This window comes from Henckelia pumila, chromosome 4 (assembly GCF_033568475.1).
Source record: "Henckelia pumila isolate YLH828 chromosome 4, ASM3356847v2, whole genome shotgun sequence".
NCBI lineage: Eukaryota > Viridiplantae > Streptophyta > Magnoliopsida > Lamiales > Gesneriaceae > Henckelia > Henckelia pumila.
The window spans coordinates 233277540-233303843 of NC_133123.1; the positions used below are offsets into that span (position 1 = coordinate 233277540).

Here is a 26304-nt window from a genome sequence, read left to right on the forward strand (position 1 = left end):
TTTGAAAATTAAATCTAATATACAATATTTCAATATTATAAATCATTCAAATATAATAAAAACCATTCAAACATAACAAATAATCGAATTCTTCATGTTCATCTCGGCCATTTGCGCTATGCTTTCTGCCTCAAACCGGAGTCGGCGATCATACCAACTCTCAGAATGCTAAATCCATTTGGAGGACTGGAAATGTGCTGAACAACTTCGTAATTTGCTTGCTTTAATATAAAGGTAGGATTCATCATAAGCCCCATATTATCTTATGGGCATTCTATAGAAATACACACATGATAGAATACTGGATGAGAAGATGGTAACAATCATCATAAATCAAAACAAATGCACACACGACTAAAACCCAAGAGCTAGTAAGTGATTCACAATGTATGTCCCAAAAAAGTATGTGGAAGTCACCTGTATAAAGTAAATTGCGCAATTACTCGAAATATAGAAAACTCTCAGTTTATTTGTTGGCAAACTTCTAGCCTGACCAAGAACAACAATTGAATTGTTAGTCAATTCTTCATGTAAAATCAAGCTAAAAAATATTTGACACACCATGGTGATGATGCTATTTGTGACAAAAGTGGCCCAATGCTTTGAGCCATTGGAACAAGAACAGGTGAAAGCAAAGGAATGGCCAGGCTTGCGTCCTGAAAGTAGAATAAACATGTAAAGCACCTAAACTTTAAACATATATTAGTATGCAGATTATGAACTCAAAAAACACATGCCAAAAAGGGACAACCAATAGATTTAAGTCAAACTTGAGGAACTTATGTGCACTACCATTAGATGATTATTGTTCCGAAATATGAAAAATACCATGTATTTGATATCTATAAAGTAAGAGAAATTGTGTTGTTTTCATACTTGTATAAATGCGCTCTAGTCAAACAAGAACAGGTATCCAATTCAAGCCCGCTAAGCAAGCAACAATGTTTGTCATTTAAATTGATGATTATTTTTCTGTTCAAGACAGAATGTTTTCAGGGTGGCATTTGTGTTAGGCTGAGCCACTATCCATTATATGGATAACGTCTAACTTATGTTGCTACTGGTGAAAGCAATATAAGTGGAAAAGCATAAGAAAATTGTCATGTTCCTCGCTATCAAGAAATTTATGCGTGAAGATGTGCAACTGTTTGCACAAAACACACGAATGTGCACCTTATTAAATGGGATTTCTCACTTTTCCATTCATCCTAATTCTTCCTTCATAAACAACTTTAGGAATATCACAAGACACCTAATGAAGGTGCATCCTAATAAGTAAACGAAGAACTGTATTTCAATAAAAAAATTTAGAGGTGTACTTCTAGTACTAATAAAAAAAACAACCTCAAATTTATTTAAGATCATAAATTTAAAGGTCCTAATTCTTTCTTTCGTTTATGTCCAATAAAAAATTAGTTTTTTTTAAGAGAGTTTATGTCCAAATAAATAAAATGACAGTAACTGGGATCCATTAATTCCATATATATATCAAGAGTTAAAAACTTAAAATGAACACAAGAAGGCACTAGCTGTGGGTCTCCATCCCTGTCCTTTTCACTCTCATGTTCAAAAACACTACAAAATTTAAAAGACCAATGTGTGTGTGTACACATTCATGCTAACTTATTTTTGCCGACTCAAGGTTACTTTCCAATTACTCAAGGTTATTGCAACTGTATGGAATGGAGGAAACTTCTTAATAGAAGTTATGTCAAGGCAAGTGTTGAAGGAGAAGAAGAAAACAGAGATTAAGCCCATTGAGGCTCAGTTTGACCAATTTGTCGAGAAGGAGAATTTAATGAAAGCCAATAATTCTACTGATGCAATGAAGTCTTAGTAGCATTTTATTGCTTGTACTTTACTTTTGTTGATTTGTAGAAATGCTGTCGTTTATAATGAATTGATGTTTTTATATTTGGTGAAAGGCTGTGTAATTGTTCTGTGTTTTTTGGTGTCTTGTGTGTAGCATTTTATTGCTTATACTTTACTTAAGAGCACACTTAAACACTCAAACTATAACATTAAATTAGAGTGCAAAAATATTTAACTCGAATTTATAAAACTGACAGGACAAGGAGCTGGAATATGAATCACAAAATAGATGTTTTCAAACTATTTGCATCAATTAAGTAATACTATATAATGCACTTCAGTCCTCACATACTTGACCACTCAAACTACTTAAGTTTAGGAACAGAAAATGGAAACTGGTGCACAGTATTATTCTCAGAAGGAACATAATTTCCATAAATAACTAAATATGCTACCTGCATACGAGTCACAAGAACCCATATTGGGTTCGTTATCAAAACATTTAGTGACCTGTGGCATAAAATGGCAATCATGTTAGGTGAAAAATAAGAGTAATCCTGAATGAGATTATATAGGACGTGAACACAGATAAATAAACCAAATAATTTCTGAAAAACAATTCAAGTACCCATCAAGGACCGCAACAATAAGCCACGAAAGCATTCCTAGAGTGCCATCCCCGTGTCCTTTTCTTTTATTTTCAGCTACTATAGCCTTGGCTTTATTTTTGAAAACTGGTAAAACGAATAATAAACACCCTAGCAGCTTCACAAAGGAGATCATTAGTTAAAATGCAGGAAATATGGAATTTAATGAAATCCCGGGAAAGTATTTCATCTCAGAATGAAAAATCAGAATAAACACACTGGAATTGGCTAAATATTAGAGTCAAGGATTATATACCTCTTGTGCTGACATCTGCGCCACGCTTTCTGCCCAGCCCATTACCCCGAGCTCGAAGCTGGAATTAACTCATGTGAGATGTGAGTAAACAACAAGCATCAAGAGTAAGATGACTTTTTAAGAGAAATATTTAATGATATTAAATATAACACAGTAAAAAAATGCAAATGAAATGGAATAACATATTTGTGCCTATCGATTGAACAAAACGCTCAATTTGTCATTAACCAAATTTTAAAAAAAAAACCATACATTTAAATTAAATTAAAGTTGAACACGCGCACGGGCATATTTTATAGAAAGCGATTCAATCCACTAACGAACCACTGGTGCATATTACAATACAATCAAGAATTGTAAATTGTAAAATTAAAACAATATAGAATGCAAATTATTAGGTAGGAAAATGTGAGATTTGTAATTTGTAAGGCGATGTGGGTGACCAGTTTAGTTACACTATATATAAACATTTACACTATAACAAAGATAAGATCGATGTCCACGGAATAGAGGCAAAAAAGATGATAAATCTTCTGACATATTACATGCAAAATATATATTTTTTTTCCTGTCTGAGATCGACCACTTCAGCAGCAAAAACATGAGCCAATCATGTATGTTCACCAAAATCCCACCCTTTTCACCAACAAACTTCTACTTTAAAAGGACCCAAAATATATATCATATTATTATTCTTTCATAATATATTAATCACTCTTGTTCTACATCGTACACCACATCTTTCTCTTCGAACTTCACAGCCACCAGAAACCTTATTGTGACCTGTCAAATGGGCAAAAAATTGAGATTTGAGACGTTCCAATCCAATGGAGAAAAAAGAGTATGATGGCATATGTTTGTTCGCACCTTTTGGGGATCGTAGATTGCATATTCATTGTACTCGAGAGGACTATTCTTGTGCTCAGACGACTCAGACGGGATCAGTCGGCCGCATGGCACTTTTACGTCATCTTTCCACATGAAATGCTCCGACTCATCGGTTTTCTTCCGGCCACGGCCTACTACTCCATGTTTCTTCTTCTCAAGAGATGACGAATCCTAACATGAACACATGAGAAGTTGCAACTTGCAAAGTAAAGTATGACGACGAAGGCAAAAAGAACGAGCTGCGAATCAATACCTCTGGAGTTGATGTCAATTCTGTAACCTTTTCACCCAACGATGCGATGGCCAAGATCAGGAATCCTTCTGGCCTGTCCACAGTGGTGAATCCGTACCAGGCTGCTTCTGATGCAGCATCTGAACAAACTATAGCCTTTCCAAACTGTACATAAGAAAAACATACCATATGTTCGACGAAACAATAAAAAAAGCATGTAACAAAAGGTGCAAGCATGATAGATGATTAATCGATCTTGCCATGTAACCGGGGATGGGTAGAGAGCATGGAGCTAGCAAGAATCCTTTCTGAAGGTGACGCAGCATATTAGAACTTCGAGTACCTGATATATGAATGATTAAAAACCCGGGAGGAGTTCGAAAAAGGATACACAAGGAAGGTGTCCTGTTCCGGTCATACCACACCACAGGAGGACTTTGTTCGGTAGCTTCTTGATTTCCTCGAGCGAGGGGCAAGCACTAAATTCCACAGAATAAACATTCTCAATTGATACTCCATAACTCTAGGGGAAATGTCAGAAGAAACAGTGTCAAATATGCAAACAATTTGGACTCATGTTATAAGATAAACAGACGACAAAGGACGAGACTAATCAGTCTTATAATTTCGTCGACTTTGACCGGTTCATAAGTTTTCTCCAGATATTTTGCTATCATCTTGTAATCATGGGCTTCTTTCTCTAGTGGAGATATGGAACATCTCAATTTCTTATATACTTCAAACAGAGGGTCATCAAGAGTTGAACCGGAAATATCTCCTATGATCCGTGAAGCCGAGTTTATATCTCTTAAAGTCTCGAATGCAGACACAACCTGCACGTCTCTTTCAAAATTAGCATTCAATGAATCCATAGCAACGCTCACAACATAATTTCAAAGTATTTGGATACAGTGTTTAATTTCCAGTATTTCAGAGTTTTTGGAACACTCACGTGATCAGCAAGATCATTAGAATCTCGGAAAATAAACGGTCTTTTCGAAAGCATAAGAGTAAACATTCTTTGGCTAAAATCAGACCACATCGCTTCGCCCTTCATCCCTGTTTCTTTCTGCCGCTTGAGCTTCTTCACAAATTCCAATAGGGCATCTTCACCTGCATTACTCCCATTCATGAGAGAGTGTAGTTGAAACACTTAATAAAGATCAAGACTGGGCAAATAACTTACATCTTTTCAAATGGTGATTCGTCAACATACCGAACGGTATATCCGGAACATCTAGCCCTGTCTCCATCAAAGCATACCTACAAAAAAAACATAGTATTTTGCCTACCCACAACCTAGAAAAAAATACAAGTAAATTTAATTAATCCATGGACTACCCACCTATAAATCTCCTGGCCACACAGAATTTTCATGATATGCGCCACCTTGGGCACAGGCTTAGGATGAGCTCTAACCGAATTCTAGCTCCAATAACAAATTTCCGATGCCCATGGCAGCGAATCGACGACAAGAAATGGGTGGCTAGGGTTGGGTCTTGGTGGAATCGTGAGAGCACGAGAGACTCGTGAATGATTTTTCTTATCTTAAGATGGGCTTCTCAGAGCTCACTTGAAAAATCGTTGATGAATCGAGCAAGACCAGCAAAAATCGACATGGGAAAGCAGATTTTGATTTGAAAGAGAGAAAAAGGCAAAAGGGATCGGAGAAGGTGATCGAGAAGGGGTTTGGGGATTTTGGTGTTAAGGAGGTGTAATAATATTTATTTTAAGTTTTATTTTAAATAAAAATTATATTTTTTTTACAACATTTTTTTAAAAAGTGTTGTTGTACATAGGAAAAAAAAGCGCTCATAGACAACACTTTTAAAAGCGTTGTCTTTGACCTAAAAAAAACGCTAATAGACAACGCGTTTTTAAAAAAGCGTTGTCTTTGATGAATAAAATATATATAACGACAACGCTTTTCACTAAAAGCGTTGTCTTTTAAAAAAAGACAACCCTTTTCACTAAAAGCGTTGTCTAAGTGTTGTGTTTGTGCATTTTTGTTGTAGTGCAAAGTCAAATGTCTTCGGGGTTATTGTGTTAATGGTTTCAAATTTCATACAAAAGAAGATAGTACTCACAAAGCCACAGATAATTCAGGGGTCCATGTTCGTGGTGTGGCTGGAGATGGGACGTCAACGGACTATTACGACATCATAGATGAAATACTCGAGGTAAAGTACGCTGGTAATTCACAAAACAAGACTGTACTTTTCAAATGCACGTGGTTTGATACGCATCCAAGATTGGGTACGCGTGTTCATCCAAAATATAAAATAGTCGAAATCAATCGAAAGAGAAGTCTACGGTACTACGACCCATTTGTTTTCTGCACCCAAGCTTCACAAGTGGTGTACTTAACGTATCCTTCAACGAAGAAAACAATATTTGATTGGGTCTACGCCAGTGGCCTTAAAAACGCGAATACATTCAACAAATCAGAAGTGACACTGGCCAGGTCGACGGTAACGTCGCGAACGAAGCATTTCAGAACCACGAGAGTCAAAATCATGGGTTGAAAACACAACTATTGCTGAACACACAAAACCTCGTTGACGTAACTGTGATGTACGACAACGACATCGACGTCGGAACTCAAAATAGTGATACAGACGATGTGCAGGCATCAACAGATGAGAGTTCAAACAACCAGTCTGAAGATAGTGAATGATCCAAGCAACATGTGTATTGTGCTAATATTTAGTTAATTATATTTACATTTATTTTATGATCATTATATATGTATCGTAATGTACCATATTTTTTTTATGTAATAAAATTAATGTATATTTAATAAAAAAATAATTTTGTATAATTGCCACAGTTAAAACGAAACCGTGACAATATTGCCACAATTTATATAAGAAACCTTGTCCAATTAAATTAGTTTTGTTAACCCATTTAATTAATTAACTATGTCAAGGTTTCAAATTAATCGTAGCAATATTAACCAATTTAATTAATTAACTGTGTGAAAGTTAAAAATACACCGTAGCAATATTTTCACGATTAAATCAACCGTCAAAATATTTTTCTTCCAACCGTGTCAAAATAAATTAATTTTTAAAACAATTGAATAATGAATACATGACATAATTAAAAAAATAATTATGTCATGTAGTTAAGTGAAGTTAGCGAATAATATTGTAGTGCACACAAATTACAACTATAAATTAATTAAATGTACTTTTATTTTATGATCATAATTTATGTATTGTATTTTTTTGTATATAATAAAATAACATTATATATATTCATCAACTAAAATAATTTAATATAGTCACGGTTTATTAATAAACCGTGGCAAATGAAATTATTTTTTTTAAAGAATAATATTAATTACAATTACACGGATGAAATTGTGCCACGGGCATAGGAATATTGTCACGGTTATAAAACCGTGAAAACATTAAATAATTTAATTTAATATTTGTTACGGTTTTTAATAAACCGTGACAATATTGCAACGGTGAATGTAACCGTGACAATAGTACATTATTGTCACGGTTTAAATATAACCGTGGCAACAAAAGATTATATTCTCTCTCCCCGATTTCCATTTCTTCTCCCTCTTCCATTTTCTTCTCTTTTCCTTTGACTCGTACGAAAACCCTACCGCCGACCCCTCAATAAACCCGGATTTGTGTACATATATCCCTCTTAATAATATGATATTCCAGATCTACGTGTTTTAGGCTTCATTTATTGTAGTTTTTACATTTAATGGGCCGCAAAACATCTACGTATTTTAGGCACCCAATCAACCCGCCGTCTGCCGCCTTGACGTCGCCGCGTAGCCGCCGTAGGTAATCGAATTTTTTTTTACATTCTTGTACTTATAAAGTTTGTGTTTGGTGATTTATAGATGATATGTTTTTTTTTTTAAATGGGCTAGCCGCTTGGCAACGGCCCGCTGCCGCCGACGGCCCGCAGCTTCTGCCGACCCGCCGCCGCTGCCTTGCCGGTCCTCCTACGCCGCCTCCGGCTCAAGTATTTAATTAAATTCACAGCATTTAGTTATAATTATTTGATATATATTGTTAATTTGTATTAATTATTTAATTATAAATTAGTAACAAATATAAAATAAAATAATGATATTTAGGAAATTTAGAAATGTGAAGTTAATTATGATTTATATGAATATTGCCAACGGATTTATATTGAATCCTTAGTTAAATTGCCAACGGACTTATATTGAATCTTTAGAAATTAAAAGTTTAAATTACCAACGGATTTATATTGAATCCTTAGTACGTATTGATTTGGTAAGTTAATAAGAAAATATCATATATGCATTAATTTTTCTAATAACATATTTTTTGTTAAAAACAATAACACATTTCTTAGCAATCAAATTTTATGGTTGATTTAAAAAAAATTAGTAAATTTAATAATTTTCTAAATGGTTAAACCAAGAGAGCAACAGATAATTAGTAAATTTAATAATTTTCTAAATGGTTGACAATGAAGTGATCTGATTTTGAATTTCTATTATTTGTTGTAATGAATGGAATTTGGTTCATTTCTAGGATAAGAGACACTGTAATAGAATAGAAAACTGATTGTGTACCTTAAAAATGTTTAGAGTCTGTGGACAAGTAAAGCACGAGAAGATTATCATATTAAATAATTATTTGGATTGTGTGTTTTCTGCATAGTATTGATAGAAATGTTCCCCATTCATTTTAGTTAATCTTAATATTTGATACATTGCTATAAAGCAGTATATATAATTCTCGTTATAACTTCATGTTTTACTTAATATATAAATTATATTAGTAAATAAATATATTATTTCAGTTGAAGTAAGCAGATGGATCACCATGTTGTTTCTGGTTCTGGAAGTATTCCTCCCCCCCCTCCCCCACCAGATGGTCGTATATTGATTTGGCCTGAGTTCGGAGGGTAAGTTATTTGTCAATTGACTTGTACGAGATATTCAATAAGAATACATTAATATATAATAAATGTTATCGAATATGTTTTGCAGACTTCTTCCAGCTAAGAACGGCGCAAGTACGTTCATCCAAAAATCGTTTAGGCGACAAATATTTCCCGGTGGCTACTCGTGGAGGTACGTGACAGAGGCTCACTGTGACTTCTATTGGGATCAGTTTATGGTACGTTATTTGTGTAATTTTCCAAAGTTGATAACAATATTTTATATCGGTTCTTAGTTCTCTAACATGAAAGATGATTAAATTAATTTATTGCTGTCTTGCAATAATAGGCTGTGTACAGGTGGGAGCCGCACCACCAACATACAATTAAACAAATTTGGAGACAAATGTGTGCAGATACATACCGCAGCACACTTTGTCGTTGGAGGCAGCGTGGCAGCGCACCTCGTACTATAGATCAGACGATCTGGGCTACTTATCTTGCCCATTGGGAGACGGAAGAGTGGCAGAAGCTGTCGAGGGCATACAGGAATAAAAGACGGAGCGAGCCTGCTGGTCTAGGGACTGGTCCAGCGAAGCACATTGCTGGCTCACGACCCTATGCGGTTCACGCTGCGAGCCTGATAAGCAAAATTTCGTGTATATATGACTTTCATATTAAATCTTCGTTAATTGTAATTATCTGTACACGTGCGTGCAATGCAGCGTCAGGAGCTGAATAGAGATCCGAACAGTTACGAGCTGCATCTAAAGACGCACAGACGGCTGAACGGTACCTTTGTTGATGGCAAGTCCCAACAAATCAGTGTACGTTGTAATTCAATTGAGTTTTTTTATTTTACTAATTTGAACAACTTAATACTATTTATTCATGTATCTATGTCAATTGAGTTTAGTTAATTTAATAAATTGAACAACTGAATACTATTTATACATGTATCTTTATCATTTGTGAAAACTGGAAGAGTTCGAGCATCGAATCACCGAGAGCTTTCCATTGAGGCATACCGGAGAAGAGCAGCACTGCCCGACGGCTAACAAGATGAATGCAATTTATTTTGACGTCGTCGATGGCGTTAGTCATCGACGGGTATATGGTATTGGGTCTACCGCCCAGACCATATTCTCGGATGAGATGACACCTCGTTCTCGCGGGTGTAGTCCGATGAAGTCGACGATGGCGTCACAACTTCAGGCTGCGAGGGAGGAGACCCAGGCAGCAAGACTGGAGACGCAGCAGCTTCGAGCAGAGCACGAGCAGACTCAGGCACGGCTTCGAGCAGAGCACAAGCAGACTCAGGCACGACTGAGTAAGATGGAGAAGATGATGACTACTATATGCTCTGCGATCAACAGGAAGAAGAAACAATCCATAGAAGGCACTCGTGCTGCTACGTCTTCCGTTCCATCTTATTCGCTGCGTATTCTGGAGCCCTCTCAGCCCGACCACGAGGACGCTGAGGATGACGACGAGACCCAGTAGGCTTCTGATTGGTCACAGTTCTGTCAGTAGACTACTGCATGTATTGAAATTTGAATATTTTGTGTGTGTTTTGGTTTTAATGCATTTAATTCGGACTAATGTATGAATTGAAATTTGAATATTTTGGTTGTATTTTGGTTTTAATATATTTAATTTGGACAATTTGTGTGAATTTTATGATTTTATTAATATTTTGAAAAAAATTATTGGAAATAATAGCATTAATGGTGAAAATATTATTGCCATGGTTTTCTTAACCATGGCAATATATTGACACGGTTGAATTCAACTGTGGCAATATATTGCCACGGTTCGAAAAACCTTGGCCAACATTGCCACGGTGTAATAAAAATCGTGAGAATAATTTGTCACAGTATATATATAAACCGTGACAATAATTTGTAACGGTATATTTTAAACCGTGCAATATTTGCCACGGAAAAATTAACCGTGACAAACGTTTGCCACGAAGCCTTTTCAGACAGTTTCCGTAAACCGTGGCAAAACCGTGATAAATTTAATTTTGCCACGGTTTTATTCACGGTATAACCGTGGCAAATGCCGTTTTTTTTTTTGTAGTGTATAGCTTGTCTTTCCATTGCCTCATTTTCGGTTTTTGTTCATGCTAAGATTTTTTAAAAAAAATTAGTTTTACGCTTTTTTCCCTTCTTTTCAATTGTTTATTCTATGCGGGGTCGGAAGTGGTCATCGTTATCACGTGTGGATTGCCTGTTTCCATATGGACACAGTGATGCGCTGCAAGATTTGTGTTAAATTGAGTTTGTTATATTTTGTGAGAATAATTGGAGTTGTCGAGCTTGATCTATTTTGCGTTAAATCAAATCCGTGTTTTATTATTTTTTTGTGTTAAAGTGTGTTTCTAATTAATTTGTGAATAGAATTGTGTATATTTCTACCGTCCTTATACATCTACATATATGAAAGCCTGCTAATTGTTAAAATGGCCAGTTTATTTCCGGTCTCCCGTTTCCCCCAAATACACGCGTTAAGTTTTCCGATTTGCACCAATACACGTGTCTTCTCCACCGCTTCACACAAAAAGATGGTTTAATATTATTGGTTGGGATGAGAGGCGACAACCGGTTGTACGCATCAAATTTCTTCCGATTCTTCCATTGTTTATCTTTCGTTCTTTACTGTATTTTTCGCTTCTCCTTGTGCTTTTCACGATCTGCTCACTGCCGGGTTCTCATCCTCGAAGACGCTAGGTGATTCATTCCACCGCTTCACTCATCGACACTGCGTTTTCCTTTTACCATTTAATCCGGTTATAGGTTAGCAAAATGATTATTTCATTGTATCTCAAGGGATACTTTTTGGTTTAAAATCGCTGGGATATCTGATTCGATCTCTGTTATATGTATATTTATTTTTTATTTTGAAGATCTGTAATTTCTGCCATTGCCAAAGTACAAAGATTATGTTTTTTCTCTTAGATATGTGTTTTATTTCGTCCAAATATTTCTGGTTTTTCAGCATTTGCCATATCGTAGGTTTACTAAATTGTTTTTGTTGCTAATAAGCATACACCAAAATTTTGTTTCATAGGGATATCCTTCTGCATTAGTTTCTGCAAGTATGTTCTACCTTGGAGGGTTAACGTAGTTTTAAAATTGCCAAAATTATTATTCGATTGTATTTGAAGGGATACGTTATTTATTTTACTAATTGGATTGTGGTACTTAAGAATGTTTCTGGAAGCATTACGTGTGTTGTATATTATCCAAATTCGAAGGATATTTGCTATCTTGGTAATTATTCTGCTGAATAATTCATTACTCTTTTTTTACCAAATCTGAGTTTCTCTTGTACTAAACAGATTTGTATGATTAGAGGTTATTCTCTGTTTTTTGTTCTCCTATTTGCTGTTCGTAATTTACGTTTTGTTTTCTTCTTATATTTTTGCTCTCCTGTATGTTATATTTATATTTTGTTTTATTTTCTCAGATCTATAATTTTGTTGTCAACGCATCATTTGTAAACTCTTCCTCTAGCTGCTGATCTGTGTACTGATAAATTTTTTTTTCCTTCGAATCGCTGGGATCTCTGTCTCGACGTTCGTTATATGTATATTTTGTTTCTATTTTTAAGATCTGTAAATAAATGGTTTTTCGCTACAAATTATAAATGATTAACTACAAAGTTCATAGCATGGTGTAACTTTAGTTTACAATGCTATCAATTGCTACTTGCTTTCCCAGCCGATTTTCATTTCCCTGTCATGGTTCGGAGTCTGCAAAGTGGAAGATGATGTCTTCTTTTCCAACTTTAAAACAAACACAGTTAGATTTATTAATTTTAAAATGTATAGGTGATACGGTATACGTTAAATTCAAAAGCCAAGACTTTTTTGATTAAAGCGCCATTGACTTCCGAGAAATAAATTTTATTAATCTTGCTATCAACCAGCTGGTTGCCTTTGATAAAAGTACTATATTTCCACACCTGGTTTCTCAGTATATATTATGCTTTTCGATTTCTAATGCTCTGTTTCTTCTCATCTCTCTTAAACAGATTCAGTTAAATTTCTTACATTTCAAAATTCATGCGCCGCAAATCAGTCTGTTTTTCTTACTTTCCTATCTGCTACTCTTACATTTCATTTTGTTTTGTTCTTGAATATCTGTTACTTTTACATTTTGTTTTTGTGTTTTTTCCTTGAATTTCTGCTTTCTGTCTATTATACGTATTTTTTTCCTCTTAACTATTTATATTTGAAATCTTTTTTGTTAACATATCATTTGCTCAGATTTCCTTCATCTACAGATCTGTGTCTTGGTAAATTATTGTGCTTGAAAACGATGGTATTGTTGTTTCTACGACTGTGATAATTATATTTTGTTTTAATTTCTAAGATCTGAAATTTCTGTCATTGACAAAGTGGAAAAATTCTTTTTGTTTCTCAGATCTTTTGTTTTTTCCCATTCTCTTACTTATGTTTTTTCAGCATCACCTTTGCTTATTGTATGTTAGGTGTTTTTAACTGATGCCTATGACAGCAATTTAACGACAGCAATAGCCCTAAATCGTGCTATGCCTTTGGAGCGTGTGCTTTATATCTACTATTTTGTTTATATAAAGGGTTTAATATTTATTTTCTCCCCGCTACTTTGTATCTCATATCTACTGTTTTCGAACCTTAGTTGCTAACGTTAAATTACTTTTTACATGAAACCGAGTTTTTTTTAGGGCTCATAATCTGCGAAAAACTTATACACGTGATCTCATTTATGCATGTTCTAAATTTAGTTTATAGTGGTATCAATGTCTTTTTCTGCAGCTTTTAAAGAAACATAAACTTGGTTTAATTAACTTTAAAATTCGGAGGTAATGCGACTGCTAAATAGTGCAATCTTATTATATGAAATATTCAGCTACCATTTCACGGTGTCTTCACTTTTCATTTTCTCAATCTAAAATCAAAGGACTATTACAGACCGAACCATTAACTGGTTTGTTATTTAAGATTACGATAAAATATAGATACGTAATAGTTGTCTTTTTTATTACTAACTTCTGAAGTCTGATATTAAAGGGACTACGAAATAAAGACATGCAAACTGATTTTGTATCATATGTTTCATTAAATTGCTTAAATTTGACTACTAATACTATTAACCTCCAGTTTCCAATTATAGACTACCTTCATCATTTTCTTATAATGATATTTCTGGTTTTCTTTTGTATTAGGAACACTTGTTCTTGAAAATTGTACGGAAAACATTTATCGAAAATTGGATAACGCAATAAATGGCAAGTTCTTCTACTCGACCGGTGTACAGGTTCAGTCGTTTACTTGAATTTAACTACGATTAAATGCTTTGTATATATTTTCATCTTTTATCAACTTCGTATTTAACTAAAGTATTCAATTTGCTGAATTTGAATAGTGTCACGATATCTTTTTAACAACCATTCAAACAAACATAAAACTGAAACAAAAGTAGACTGATACATGTTTTGATCTATAATTGCCTGCCAACTTAAAAAAATAAAAAACTATACCACCAAACATATTTAGCACACTTTATTGTACCCGTGTCTTGTCGTGAATATTATTGCTACAAATTGCAGATACGTAAAAATGATAAATCTTTCTTGCTACATACTGGTAGACTTTTACAACAATATGTAATAGATATGTACATTAAAATTGAAACATCAAGACTAGAATTTTTCAGAACTAAAGACATGCAACACCGTCTACGCAATGAAATATACTCTGGATTATTAGATAGTATGGCTCAAGGGTTTGAAATGGGTTCTGACATTGGTAAACGTATGATATTACCTGCCTCATTCATTGGAGGACCTAGAGATATGCGTAAAACATATATGGATGCTATCACTTTAGTACAACGTTACGGAAAACCTGATATTTTTCTCACAATAACTTCAAACCCAAATTGGCCAGAAATAAAAGCTTTATGTCTACCCTCTGATGAAATACAAAACAGACCTGACTTGATTGCTAGAATATTCCGTGCAAAACTTCAAGTTCTGAAAAATGATTTATTTAAAAATTCCATTTTTGGTCATGTGATTGCTTACACTTATGTTATAGAATTTCAAAAAAGAGGGTTACCACACGCTCACTTTCTACTGATTTTAAGCCAAGCATCGAAAATGTTTTGCCCCGAAGCATTTGATAGAATAGTGTGTGCAGAATTACCTGATCAAATAACACATCCATATTTATTTTCATTGGTGGTTAAGCATATGATACATGGACCTTGTGGTTCTCTTAATCCATCATGTCCTTGTATGAAAAAAGGCTCGTGTAAGTTTAATTATCCTAAAGATTTCTCAGAAAATACCAAATTTGGTATAAATTCATATCCAATATATCGACGCCGAAATGATAACCATATACTCACTATTAGAGGCTCACAACTTGATAATCGTTGGGTCGTTCCATATAATCCATATCTTCTTGCTAAGTTTAATTGTCACATCAACGTTGAAATATGTTCAACTATTCAAGCCATAAAATACATATACAAATATATTTACAAAGGACACGATAGGATTTTCTATACATTAGCTACTGATGAAAAACACTTACTGATTGACGAAATAAAAAATTTCCAAAGTGCAAGATGGATTTCACCTCCTGAAGCAATTTGGCGAATTTTTGGTTTTGATCTTCATCATGTTCATCCATCTGTAATATGCTTACCAATTCATTTAGAAGGCCAGCAATTGGTAACTTTTACTGCCACCCAATCATTATCTACTATTGCGAATAATCCTATGATTAAAAAAACTATGTTAACACAATTTTTCCACATGAATAAATATAATGACTACGCTAAAAAGCTTGCTTGTTTATATGTTGAGTTTCCAGAATACTTTACTTGGCACCATGATATAAAGGAATGGGAGCCACGTAAAAGAAATGAAGTTATATCTAGAATTTTTAGCTGCCATCCAACAGATGGCGAAAAGTTTTATGTAAAGTTGTTACTTATGCACATTCGAAAGCCTACTTCATTCAAAGATTTACGAACAGTCAATGGAAAAACCTATGCTACATTTAGAGAAGCAGCTCAAATATTAGGATTAATAGAGGATGATAATACTATTAACAACTGTATGGAAGAGGCAACTTCCTATCTAATGCCTATTGCTTTACGACAATTGTTTGCTACTGCCCTCGTCTATTGTAACCCAAAAAATCCCAAACAATTATGGTTGAAGTATGAAAAGTTCTTATCGCAAGATTTTGAACAAAATAAATCTCTGAATCCTTACGCAATTAAACATAAAGTACTAAATAACATTGCATATTATCTATACTCAATGGGCAAAAGATTAGAAGATTTCTTCTTAGTAACCGATAATGTACTTCTAAGTTTTGATGATAATTTGACAAAAGAATTACAAACTGAAAAAGATATAACTATACCTTATGAAGATCTGATTGCTGTTGAGCAATTAAATAAAGAACAAAAATATGCTTACAATCAAATTTTATATTGTGTTAATAATAATTTGTCACGAGTATTCTTTGTGGACGGTCCTGGTGGTACTGGAAAAACATTCTTATATAAAGCTATTCTTGCCACAGTTCGTTCTGCTGGTCACATTGCTCTTGCTACAGCTACTTCTGGTGTCGCAGCATCTCTGCTTCCAGGAGGACGCACTTCCCACTCACGATTTAAAATTCCTTTGGACGAAAATAATTCCAAGCCTTGTAACATAAGTAAACAAAGCACAATTGCTCATTTAATAAAGATATCAAAATTAATAATTTGGGATGAGGCTACAATGGCTAAACGCAGTATTATTGAAAAATTTGATGAAATGCTAAGAGACATAATGAATACACAAACAATATTCGGTGGTAAAATTATTGTCTTTGGTGGAGATTTTCGCCAAACATTACCAGTGATTCTTAAAACTAACAAGGATGATATAATAGATTCGTCAATTGTTATGTCACCTTTATGGAATCATTTCGAGAAATTAAAACTACAGCAAAACATGCGAGCATTACTTGATCCAAAATTTTCTTCTTATTTATTAAAAATTGGGGACGGTGTTGAGGAAACGAACGAGAAAGATGAAATCTTAATTCCACCTGAAGCAAACATCCCATTTACAAATGAAGCTACATCTTTAAATATATTAATAGATACAGTGTTCCCAAATATTGCCAGTGCTAATTTAGATTTCTCGTTATTTGTTAAACGAGCAATACTCACCACAAGAAATGAGTTTGTCAACGATATTAATGATGTATTGATTACGAAATTTCCCGGAGAGGAAACCACTTATTATAGCTGCGACGAAAACATAAGTTCTTGTATTATACATGACCAAGAAGAACTATTTCATTTTTTAACTCCTCAAGGACTTCCTCCGCATAAACTAACATTGAAATTAAATGCACCAATCATACTTCTCAGAAATATTAATCCAACCGAAGGACTTTGCAATGGCACACGACTTCTTTGTAAAGGTTTCAACTCGAATGTAATATATGCTGAAATATCAGTTGGTATACATGCTGGAAAGGTAGTCTTTATTCCTCGTATTACACTAGAAACTCCTCATGAAAATTTTTCTTCCATTCCATTCAAAAGAAAACAATTTCCAGTGCGACTATGCTTCGCAATGACAATTAATAAAGCTCAAGGTCAAACTCTTGATTTTGTTGGCGTTTATTTAAAGGAACCTGTTTTCTCACACGGACAACTGTATGTTGCATTGTCAAGAGCAAAGACTATGGATCAGTTAAAGGTGCTTATTAGACCATCAACACCATTGATCCAGAGTACTAATTATACAAAGAACGTTGTGTACCATGATGTTTTACAGGCAGCAAGCTCTCTTTGAGATAAGTAATTTCTAACCTACTGATTGATTTTTCATTCGATGGATTCTCAATTCTTATACTCATTTAATTGCTATCAACTCTATCAAGATTGAATTAGAGTCCTCAAATTTCAGCAAAGTTGTTTAATGTTGTTTCAAAACTACAGTTAAAAATTTTTCGCCTCGCATTTCTGCAAAAAAATACATAGGCAACTATAATGTTTACATTTCAAAACTGCACATAACATTTCTTATTAGCACACATTGATTTTAACCATTAGTTATATATGATTATTTGCTCCCAAAATTTTGTTCATAAATATCTAAAAAATAACAGATTGTTTCTGTCTTTTCTCCCCCATAAGCTCGATGGAAGAAAAATGCACCACACTTGGACAGCTCAATCCTAATTCTCACAACTAGTTCGTGAAAGTATTAGTTGCAGAGAAAACTCCAATACGAAACACAAGATGGGGTAGACATATGAAACTTGTATTTGTTGATAAAGAGGTAATATCTACTCAGTTAAATATATCTGTTGTTGCACCAATATACTTTATATCTATCTTCTGTTAAAACAGAATGGAAGAATGCAGAGTATTATTTATGGCCAAGATCTTGAACAATTAGACAAATTACTTGACTTGTATAAAACATACTTCATGGGAAACGCAAAAATTAGACAAATAGCTGCGAACACACCAATTTTGGCTGCTTCAGAGTATCAAATGGTGCTTAATAGAAGCACTTACATCAAGCTTTGTAGCCAACAGGAGCAGCTCCCAATCACCAACATTTACCAGCTTACACGTTTTGCACAATGCTCTGAATTTGCAGATGTCGCAAGCAAACAAATCAGTTAAGTTTTTCTCCACATTTTCTGTTTTTGTTTACTTATATTATGACATATGTTGCTAATTTAATTTATCTAAATTTCCTATTTCCAGACTTACTTTGTGCTGTAATACATGTGTTTCCACCACGGTTCGTGCAAAGAACCAGAAGAAATTTGCAGGACTTTGTTATTGTTAATGAAGAGTAAACCACTCTTGCCTTTAAAAAAATTAATATCATTTGATGTAGTTACAAATTTCTTACCCAGTTTTATTGTATTCAAGAATCCATATTTATCAAACATGCAGGCATCGTCCTATGCTGCTGACATTGTGGGAAGAGTTTTTGCAAAACGAAGGTCCTCGCTTGTCTGAAAACGTACACAAAGTACCAGTGATTTTGGGGATCAGACTGTCGGTCAACACCTTTTATGGTAAAACAATCTTTTCCTTGTTTCACAGGCCAAAGAAAATAATATTCAGTGCAGTATATTAGACCCATTATGACTGCTTTCTCTCATTAAAATTTATCAAAATAGGGTTATCTGTCGGAACAATGCCAAACAGTACATTTCTTTTTGACCCTCCCATAGCACAAGCAGCACACTTAAAACTATGGTAAGCCAAAACCTATAACTAATGTCATTTCAAAACTTTATGAGCAAATTTTCTTTCTCTTTCAAATAATCTCTTACATGCATAGCTTAAAATTAATTGCTTTAATTAAAAAAATTTTTACACTTGCTGTTTAATTGCACTTTTTGTTTAATTATACAATATTACAAAACTATGTCCCAGAATATAATGTTTCTACACAAACTATATTTCTTGTATGTTGCATTACCCACAGTCAAAATTTATCTCTAAAAGAAATAAATTATGTCATAGTATTGTCAAATTTACGTAGGAAATTATATCAAATGATTTTCTCAAATTTTGATTATGTTTTACTTTAAATTTAATTCTCTTTCTTGTGTAACTTTTCTTCCTATATATTTTTTTCCCAAATTCATGTGTCAAGAAAAACACACAAAATCTTTCGAATCCAGAACATAATACATTAAACATTAACTTATTTTTGCAATACTAAAAAAATGTAAGTTTGTTACAAATTATTTTTCTTACAAAAAATAGTCTTCATACCATCTTAGGTTTATTGTGTTACATTTTCTAATAATTCCCGTGTGTTAATCATTTATTTCTGTTTTAATTTATCTGCATTGTATTATGACATAAATTGAATTAACTAATATTTAAACCAATATCTAGGATCAAAGACAACAAAGACTATATAGAAAATGTCGTCTCTCGGAAGTTATATGAAAAATCATACCAAAGTATAGATCAGCCAGCAGACTCCCAAATTCGAAAGATAAGTCAAATTCTAAGTGTGACTGAAACGGTAATTTTCATTAACAATTTAGTTTTTGTTTACTTAAATCTCATAAACAAACATTAACATAACTACATTCTCACTTGCAGGTAAAATCTTTTTGGGTGAAAGCTACACTAAAAGTCTCAGAGCCACAACATTGTCTATACGTTTTAGCCTGCCCAGATTGTTCAAGAACTTGTGGAGCTCTATATGGATATGAATTCACATGTCTATATTGTGGTAGCAATTTCCCAAGCCCAAAACCACTGTAAGTTATTTAAATAGCTTGGAAAGTTAAACCACAACAGTTACAATGACCAAATATTTTTCATAATTTTCTTTAAAGCTAAACCATTACTTAACATATGTGTAGGTTACGTTTCCAGGTAGATTTATTTGATGGAACAGGAAATTTGCCTGCCTATTTAGAAAATGAGGAAGCAGAAATATTATTAGGATCATCGGCTGAAAAAATAATTGAAGCAAAGAATGAGGTATTGTAGCTTAAAACTAATTAATTATAGCTAAAAAATTTCCATTGACTTCTACATTTTACTCCCCTCATCTCTCACAGGAAGAAGATTTGAACCCTTGTATGATCAACGAAAAACTCAAAGATTTACAATTTCTTTTTCAAATCAGAACATCTAGGAATGAAACTAGAGGGAAAACCTTTGTAAGAAATACCATCGTAAAATGTCTTCAACATGAATCGTCATCAACAGTGCACACCTCTAAAGAACCAAGTTCTTCTGCACAACTTGATAGAAATTTGCTGACAGACTTGCCAATGATTGAATCCCAAGAAAGCTCTTCTAAGATAGAAGAGGAACAAGCCGCAACAAATCCAGTTCAAAGTCAAACAAGTTCGACCGGGAAAAGAGGCTTGGACTGTAAAGAAATGACAACACAGAAAAGCTTCAAACATCATAAAGAAGACTGAGAAACGTATCATATCACAATTCCACTACTTTTTTGGTAAGCAATTTCCTATACGTATTCTTTTTAAATACAGAAAAATATTATAATTCAAAGAAACAAAAATATAAGAAACTTACCTAATTACATTTTCTCATTTCTCTTAAATGAAAGTATAAGTATAGAAATAAACTTGTATATATATTTGCACGTACTTTAGTTTATGCTAACTAAAATTTTCCTTCCCTCATTTTCTCAGCTTCAAGTTTTTGTCTGTTCAAAAAGTACAACATCAACGAATATATCACCCAAGGGTAAGCGCTATCTCCCTAAGTTTGAAACAGCCCCATCAGTATATTATGAAAATAAAAATAAGGCTCAACCAATTTATCTGAACTTAGTTTCAACCTGTGATATTTTCGTTTATTTCATTTTTTTCGTTCAGTTTGATGTTTTACTTTTGTTTGCTATATAGTTCTTAGTTGCATTTTGAATAACTGAAAGAAGAATCTTCACTGCAATGTATGACTGACTTCTGTAAATATCTATCTATTTTGCCAATTTTTGCATTTTTCATAAAAAATCATTTTGCTATTTTCACGTTTAATTTTAATAAATCTATTGTTTTCCTTGTTGTTCTTTTGCTTCATCTTCTGTCAAACATAATAGTGCAGTTTTACCCAACATATTTCAAAATACATAATGAGGTATTTTTTAACACTTCATCGAATTAAAATCATCAATGCCCCACACTACGTTTACACTATCATTTATTACCGAAAAATATTTTTTTTTCACTCGGAAAATCTAATAAATACATTACTCTGCTGGATTTACCCTATTTTATTCACCAAATTTATACTTTGTCAAAGGAATAATTCGTCCGATTATGATATATATTTAAATTAATCGCATCTTTCATTCCACTGTTTTCTGATTCTTGCTCAGATTCTTGCAACATAAAATCTAAGGTGACTAATTTGTAGGTTGAATAAAAAATGAAAAATAAATACGATTCGTCTAATGTAATTCCACTTTAAATACTCCTCCACCTACTAAGTTGAAGAAAAAAACAACAAACAAAAAAGATCATATGTAAGCAGGTACTTTAGTTGCAACTTTGGAGAAAAACTTAGAAATGCATAGCAATGGTGCCTACCATCGTCCATTTTCCTACCATTGCTGCTACTGGTTCTTCTGGGAAAAATAACGACATTTTCTTACTGAATGACAAGTATGATGAAATCTATGCGATAGGCATCAGAGGATTGCGATCCAGCTACTATCGATCGTTCGAGGTTTATTCGTAAGTCTCTCTTCGCTTTTTTTCTTCTATCGTGAATATTGGCGAGCAATAGCTTACGACTGAATTGATTTGTTGCGATGAACTGTATGATTTTGCATGTTCTGTTTTGCTGTTTTCAGAAATATTTTGGTGGTTTTTGATTAGAATGTCTGGTGAGATCTAGGGAATATAATGACATTGTTGAACATTAAGTTTATGAAGATTTTAGGTGTTGTAGTGGAAGAAATGTATTGTTTCCATGGTCTATTACGGAATAATTTATATCCTTCACTAAGGCAATTTCATCAAATGTTTTTTTTGTGTGGGTTCAACAGTTGATTTATATATTTTGAAGCTCAATTTAATTGCTATAAACTTCATACTAAGATGTTTTTTTTTTCTGTTATTCACGGCAGCTCTTTCTTTCTTTCACATTAACTTTTAGTTTTGTCATGTATGCATTTTTTTCCACTATATTAGAATTATTGAATGAAATTCCATTGAGATAACTACAGTCATTATGAACCTGATTTCTGTACAAATATTTTACACATTCCTATATCGACTATATCTTACAGAAAAACCCAGCTCATCAACTTGATCTTTTGCGAAACCTGCACCAAAGAAAGCATCAGGTAATATAGTGTACTCAAATTCTAATTTGTTTAACCTTATGCTCTAATGTTTCGACAATTCTTATTTTCTGACTGCTTGAATTACAATTATTTAGGATGACATTAACTTTTCTCGCAAACTGGAATTTGAGAGGCCGCTTTATACAATAGATGATATCGACCACCATAAAAGCCAATTTAAATTTTTACAAAACATTAAATAGTTAATTAATTTATTATAAACATATTATAAACTAAAAATTAATATGTTTCCATTACTTTAGTTAATATACTTTGACACTATACAAATAAAAATAATCTAATAAACACAATTTTTTTAAAAAAAATTCAAATAAAATAACGAACTAACACTTGTCATAACTAATCTATTAATATGAAAGAAGACAAAATAAGTTCAAACACTTGTCACAAATATTCAATGACTCAGCCCATTTTCAAACACTTGTCATAAATACTTAATGACTCAGCCCATTTTCATTACTATATAAGCATATCAGATACAATTCCAATTTGGATAAACTAAGTTTACAAAACTGAGTCAAATGGAGAACAATACTTTTTGCACTTGTTGTATTGATTGTACACAATGTTATTATAATTACATATTTCAAAAAGAAGTTAACGAACTGTTTAAAAGACTTCATTCCAATCCAGTGTGGACCATTATATTTCGAAGAGTGTTGCAGATTGAACCAAAGCTTACAGTCCTCCTAGAGTATGATAATATGTAAGCAATTCAATGTATGTATGTATGTATGTATGTATGTATGTATGTGCTTACTCATCTTTTTAGAGTATGATAATATCTTAAGAATATGATAATATGGAATCAATTATTTGTTATAATCAATTCTATGTTGTAATAATATATGTGTACACGTATGTATGTATGTATCTACTCATCCTACAGGCTACAGATGGAACCAAAGCTTGCTGGCATATGCTGCCATGTTAGAATATGATAATATGGACGCAATCCTATGTTGTAACTTATAAGCAATCCTATGTTGTAATGATATATTGATATATATATATGTGTATGTATATACTTAGTCATCCTACATCCTACATGTCATGTATCGAATTTATAACTTTTATTATTGTTATAACATATCAATAATTTCTTTTATTACATTAAATCTCAGTTGCAAATTTAAATTTTTTATATCCATCTGAAACATACAAATTATTTAAATATATTGCAATTCAAACAGAATTAAGCAAAAATAATATATGTAAATCATCATACACACAATATAATCTCCCTATCTCACTAAAACCTGGGTAAACACCTCAATTATTGAGGTGTCCATACCTAGTGTTATTTAATTTGTGTTATGCTCCAAAAAGTTTTGATTAGAGGTGTAATTAGGTGTTGGTTGAAAGAATGGACCAATCACGTAGCTAGTATTTAGGGATGGCAATGGGGCGAGTCTGGGACGGGGATGTCTCCCCCATCTCCATTCCCGAATTCAAAACCAATCCCCATATCCGCCCCGATCCCCATTAATTCTTATCGGGGATTCCTCATACCCATCCTCGCGGGGACTAAGTCCCCATCCCCATACCCATACCCGAAAATATATATATCTATATTATAAATGAATTTTATTATAATATATATATATAAATTAGTAAATTTTCTTATATAAGAATATAAAAATTATTATTCAATTTTATAATAAAATATCTAAAATATTTTGGGTCAATTTTTAAATTATAATATTAACTTTTAAAATTAATAAAAATATTTTAAATACAAAATATTTCTATAAATAAAAATTATTATTTTAAATAAAATACTATGTATAAAAAATTTATTGAGATTATATATTGTTTTTAAATTTATCAAAATAAATAATATATATAGAGACTAATATAAATACTTTATATTTGTACGTAACATGAATGAGATTCAAATAATATTTTTATATTATAAAAATACTACACTATCATAAACGAATGTATTATATATAATGTATATATATATATATATATATATATATATATAAACGAAATAATAATAATACTTTTAACTTTAATTTTTTAATAATATTTTAGATTTAATAAAATTTGATAATTAAAATATTATTATTATTATTATTATTATCGAGGCGGGTTCGGGGATGGAGATAACATCCCCATACCTGCCCCAATATATTTCGAGGATTTTTAAAAATTCCCGAACCCAAACTCATACCCGAAAATACTTCCCCTAACCCGCCCCGTTTCGGGTTTTTTCCGCGGGTACCCGAACCCGTGAAAAAAATTGTCATCCCTACTAGAATTCATTACTAACAATTCGATGCCATTTTGATCCAATAATCATGGAGTAACTATATTTTGTGCAATATTCAAATGAAATATAAAATAATAATCACAAAGTAATTATTTATTTAAAATTATTTATAATATTTTGATTAATGTTATAATATTTTTATAATTAATGAAAAAATAATTTATTGAAAAATATATATAATAAAATTTTATAATTTATTTTCCAAGATTTCAAACTTATTATATGAAAATAACTAATTATATAAAAATATTAATATAATTACGATAATATTATAAAATATTTTATTTTAAAATAAATATATATTTACCAATGTAAAATTTAATGGCGAAAATGACTTTTTAAAATGATAGATTTTATCTCCCCTAGGGTTCCACGAATCCTATTGTGGCTGGCCTCCTACTCAGTGCGGGCTTTTTTCGCTTGATCTTGATTATACATTTTTGTCAATGGATCCTGATGAAATAGTACGGCTTGTGGAGGAGATGAAATTAACAAAATACAATCCAAATGACGTTATCAATCTTGAAGCCTCAGATTTTCGCATTAGTGAAGAAAGACTGTCTCGGTGTTTTCCTCAAAGGCTGTCAATAGAGATGCCTTTTGTCTACAGATGACGAAAATACTCCAAGCGGAAGGGAATGTTGGGATAGAGGATACAGGTGATAACACATTTGTGTTTGAATTTCAATCTTCAAGATATCGTAGTCGTGCTCTCAAAGAAAGCCCTTGGAATTTCTTTCGAAATCTCTTGATCTTCAAGGAACCTATTGGCTTGAAGAGCCTGAGACTCATGGATTTTGAGGAGACGACTATATGGGTTCAATTCCATAATATTCCACTAGCCTTCATGCATGAAGATATTCTGCTGAAATTGGGTAGACAGATTGGGATGGTAGTGGATTTGTATAGGGGCGAGAATGGATTACTCCAAGGACGTTTTGCTCGCATTCGGGTACGTATCAACATTACTCAACCTCTAAAAAAGTGTATTCGTATATGTGCCATGAGGGATGAAGATGATACAATCGTGTTGTTAGTTTACGGAATACTACCTGATTTTTGCTATGCATGTGGGAGATTGGATCATGTTTATCGTGATTGTGAAGATGATTGATAGAACCTAATGGGGGGGATTTAGGTTCTATTGACAACTTTAGCAAATTATAACGATTATGCAAATACGCAAGCGAAAGACTTAAAACAATCAAATATAAATGCGGTAAATAAATGTGTAAAGTAAATAAAGCGATAAATGAGATATGATACGTTTATGAAAGTTCGACGATAAATCGTTCACGTCTTCCCTTCTTGCTTAAGGTCGATTAACCAAGGATCCACTAGCACTTCGAACTTCTTGGCCTTGATGGCTCTTAGGATAGCCGTACAACAC

The 26304-nt window shown here is 32.9% G+C and overlaps 5 protein-coding genes across 13 annotated transcripts; 3 read left to right on the forward strand and 2 right to left on the reverse strand.

Moving 5' to 3' along the window:
- Positions 1-112: 112 nt before the first annotated feature.
- LOC140865127 (peroxisomal nicotinamide adenine dinucleotide carrier-like) lies at positions 113-3001 on the reverse strand. Its single transcript, XM_073269645.1, has 6 exons — positions 2716-3001; positions 2441-2577; positions 2268-2322; positions 562-656; positions 418-489; positions 113-274 (listed from the first exon to the last, which is right to left on the reverse strand). Exons 1-5 carry the CDS (start codon positions 2755-2757, stop codon positions 462-464), a joined length of 357 nt encoding a protein of 118 aa, XP_073125746.1. The 5' UTR covers positions 2758-3001; the 3' UTR covers positions 113-274; positions 418-461.
- A 149-nt stretch (positions 3002-3150) lies between these two features.
- Positions 3151-7419, reverse strand: LOC140862929 (protein ADP-ribosyltransferase PARP3-like). The gene is made up of 10 exons (XM_073265958.1): positions 7361-7419; positions 5181-5249; positions 5022-5098; positions 4788-4948; positions 4441-4668; positions 4256-4358; positions 4096-4178; positions 3857-4000; positions 3583-3774; positions 3151-3498 (listed from the first exon to the last, which is right to left on the reverse strand). The coding sequence occupies exons 1-10, from the start codon at positions 7417-7419 to the stop codon at positions 3427-3429; spliced, it is 1188 nt and encodes a 395-aa protein (XP_073122059.1). The 3' UTR covers positions 3151-3426.
- A 2503-nt stretch (positions 7420-9922) lies between these two features.
- On the forward strand, positions 9923-17590 carry LOC140862930 (uncharacterized). Its single transcript, XM_073265959.1, has 5 exons — positions 9923-10224; positions 12999-13053; positions 13223-13295; positions 13940-14031; positions 14324-17590. Exons 1-5 carry the CDS (start codon positions 9923-9925, stop codon positions 17588-17590), a joined length of 3789 nt encoding a protein of 1262 aa, XP_073122060.1.
- Positions 11206-22001, forward strand: LOC140894684 (replication protein A 70 kDa DNA-binding subunit B-like). Of its 9 annotated transcripts, none has more exons than XM_073303257.1 (13): positions 11206-11334; positions 11451-11523; positions 13940-14031; positions 17426-18079; positions 18151-18427; positions 18517-18607; positions 18712-18836; positions 18942-19020; positions 19672-19804; positions 19885-20045; positions 20151-20271; positions 20352-20755; positions 20955-22001. In XM_073303257.1, exons 4-12 carry the CDS (start codon positions 18053-18055, stop codon positions 20718-20720), a joined length of 1383 nt encoding a protein of 460 aa, XP_073159358.1. In that variant the 5' UTR covers positions 11206-11334; positions 11451-11523; positions 13940-14031; positions 17426-18052; the 3' UTR covers positions 20721-20755; positions 20955-22001. The 9 variants fall into 9 exon arrangements, 7 of the variants coding, with proteins under 7 accessions (XP_073159358.1, XP_073159354.1, XP_073159353.1 ...); XR_012153898.1 differs by having other exon boundaries at positions 11221-11523; positions 20955-21009; positions 21931-22001; XR_012153899.1 differs by having other exon boundaries at positions 11221-11523; positions 20955-21009; positions 21953-22001.
- A 3523-nt stretch (positions 22002-25524) lies between these two features.
- LOC140862931 (uncharacterized protein At4g02000-like) lies at positions 25525-26028 on the forward strand. The gene has a single exon (XM_073265960.1). The coding sequence runs from the start codon at positions 25525-25527 to the stop codon at positions 26026-26028; it is 504 nt and encodes a 167-aa protein (XP_073122061.1).
- The last annotated feature ends 276 nt before the right edge of the window (positions 26029-26304 follow it).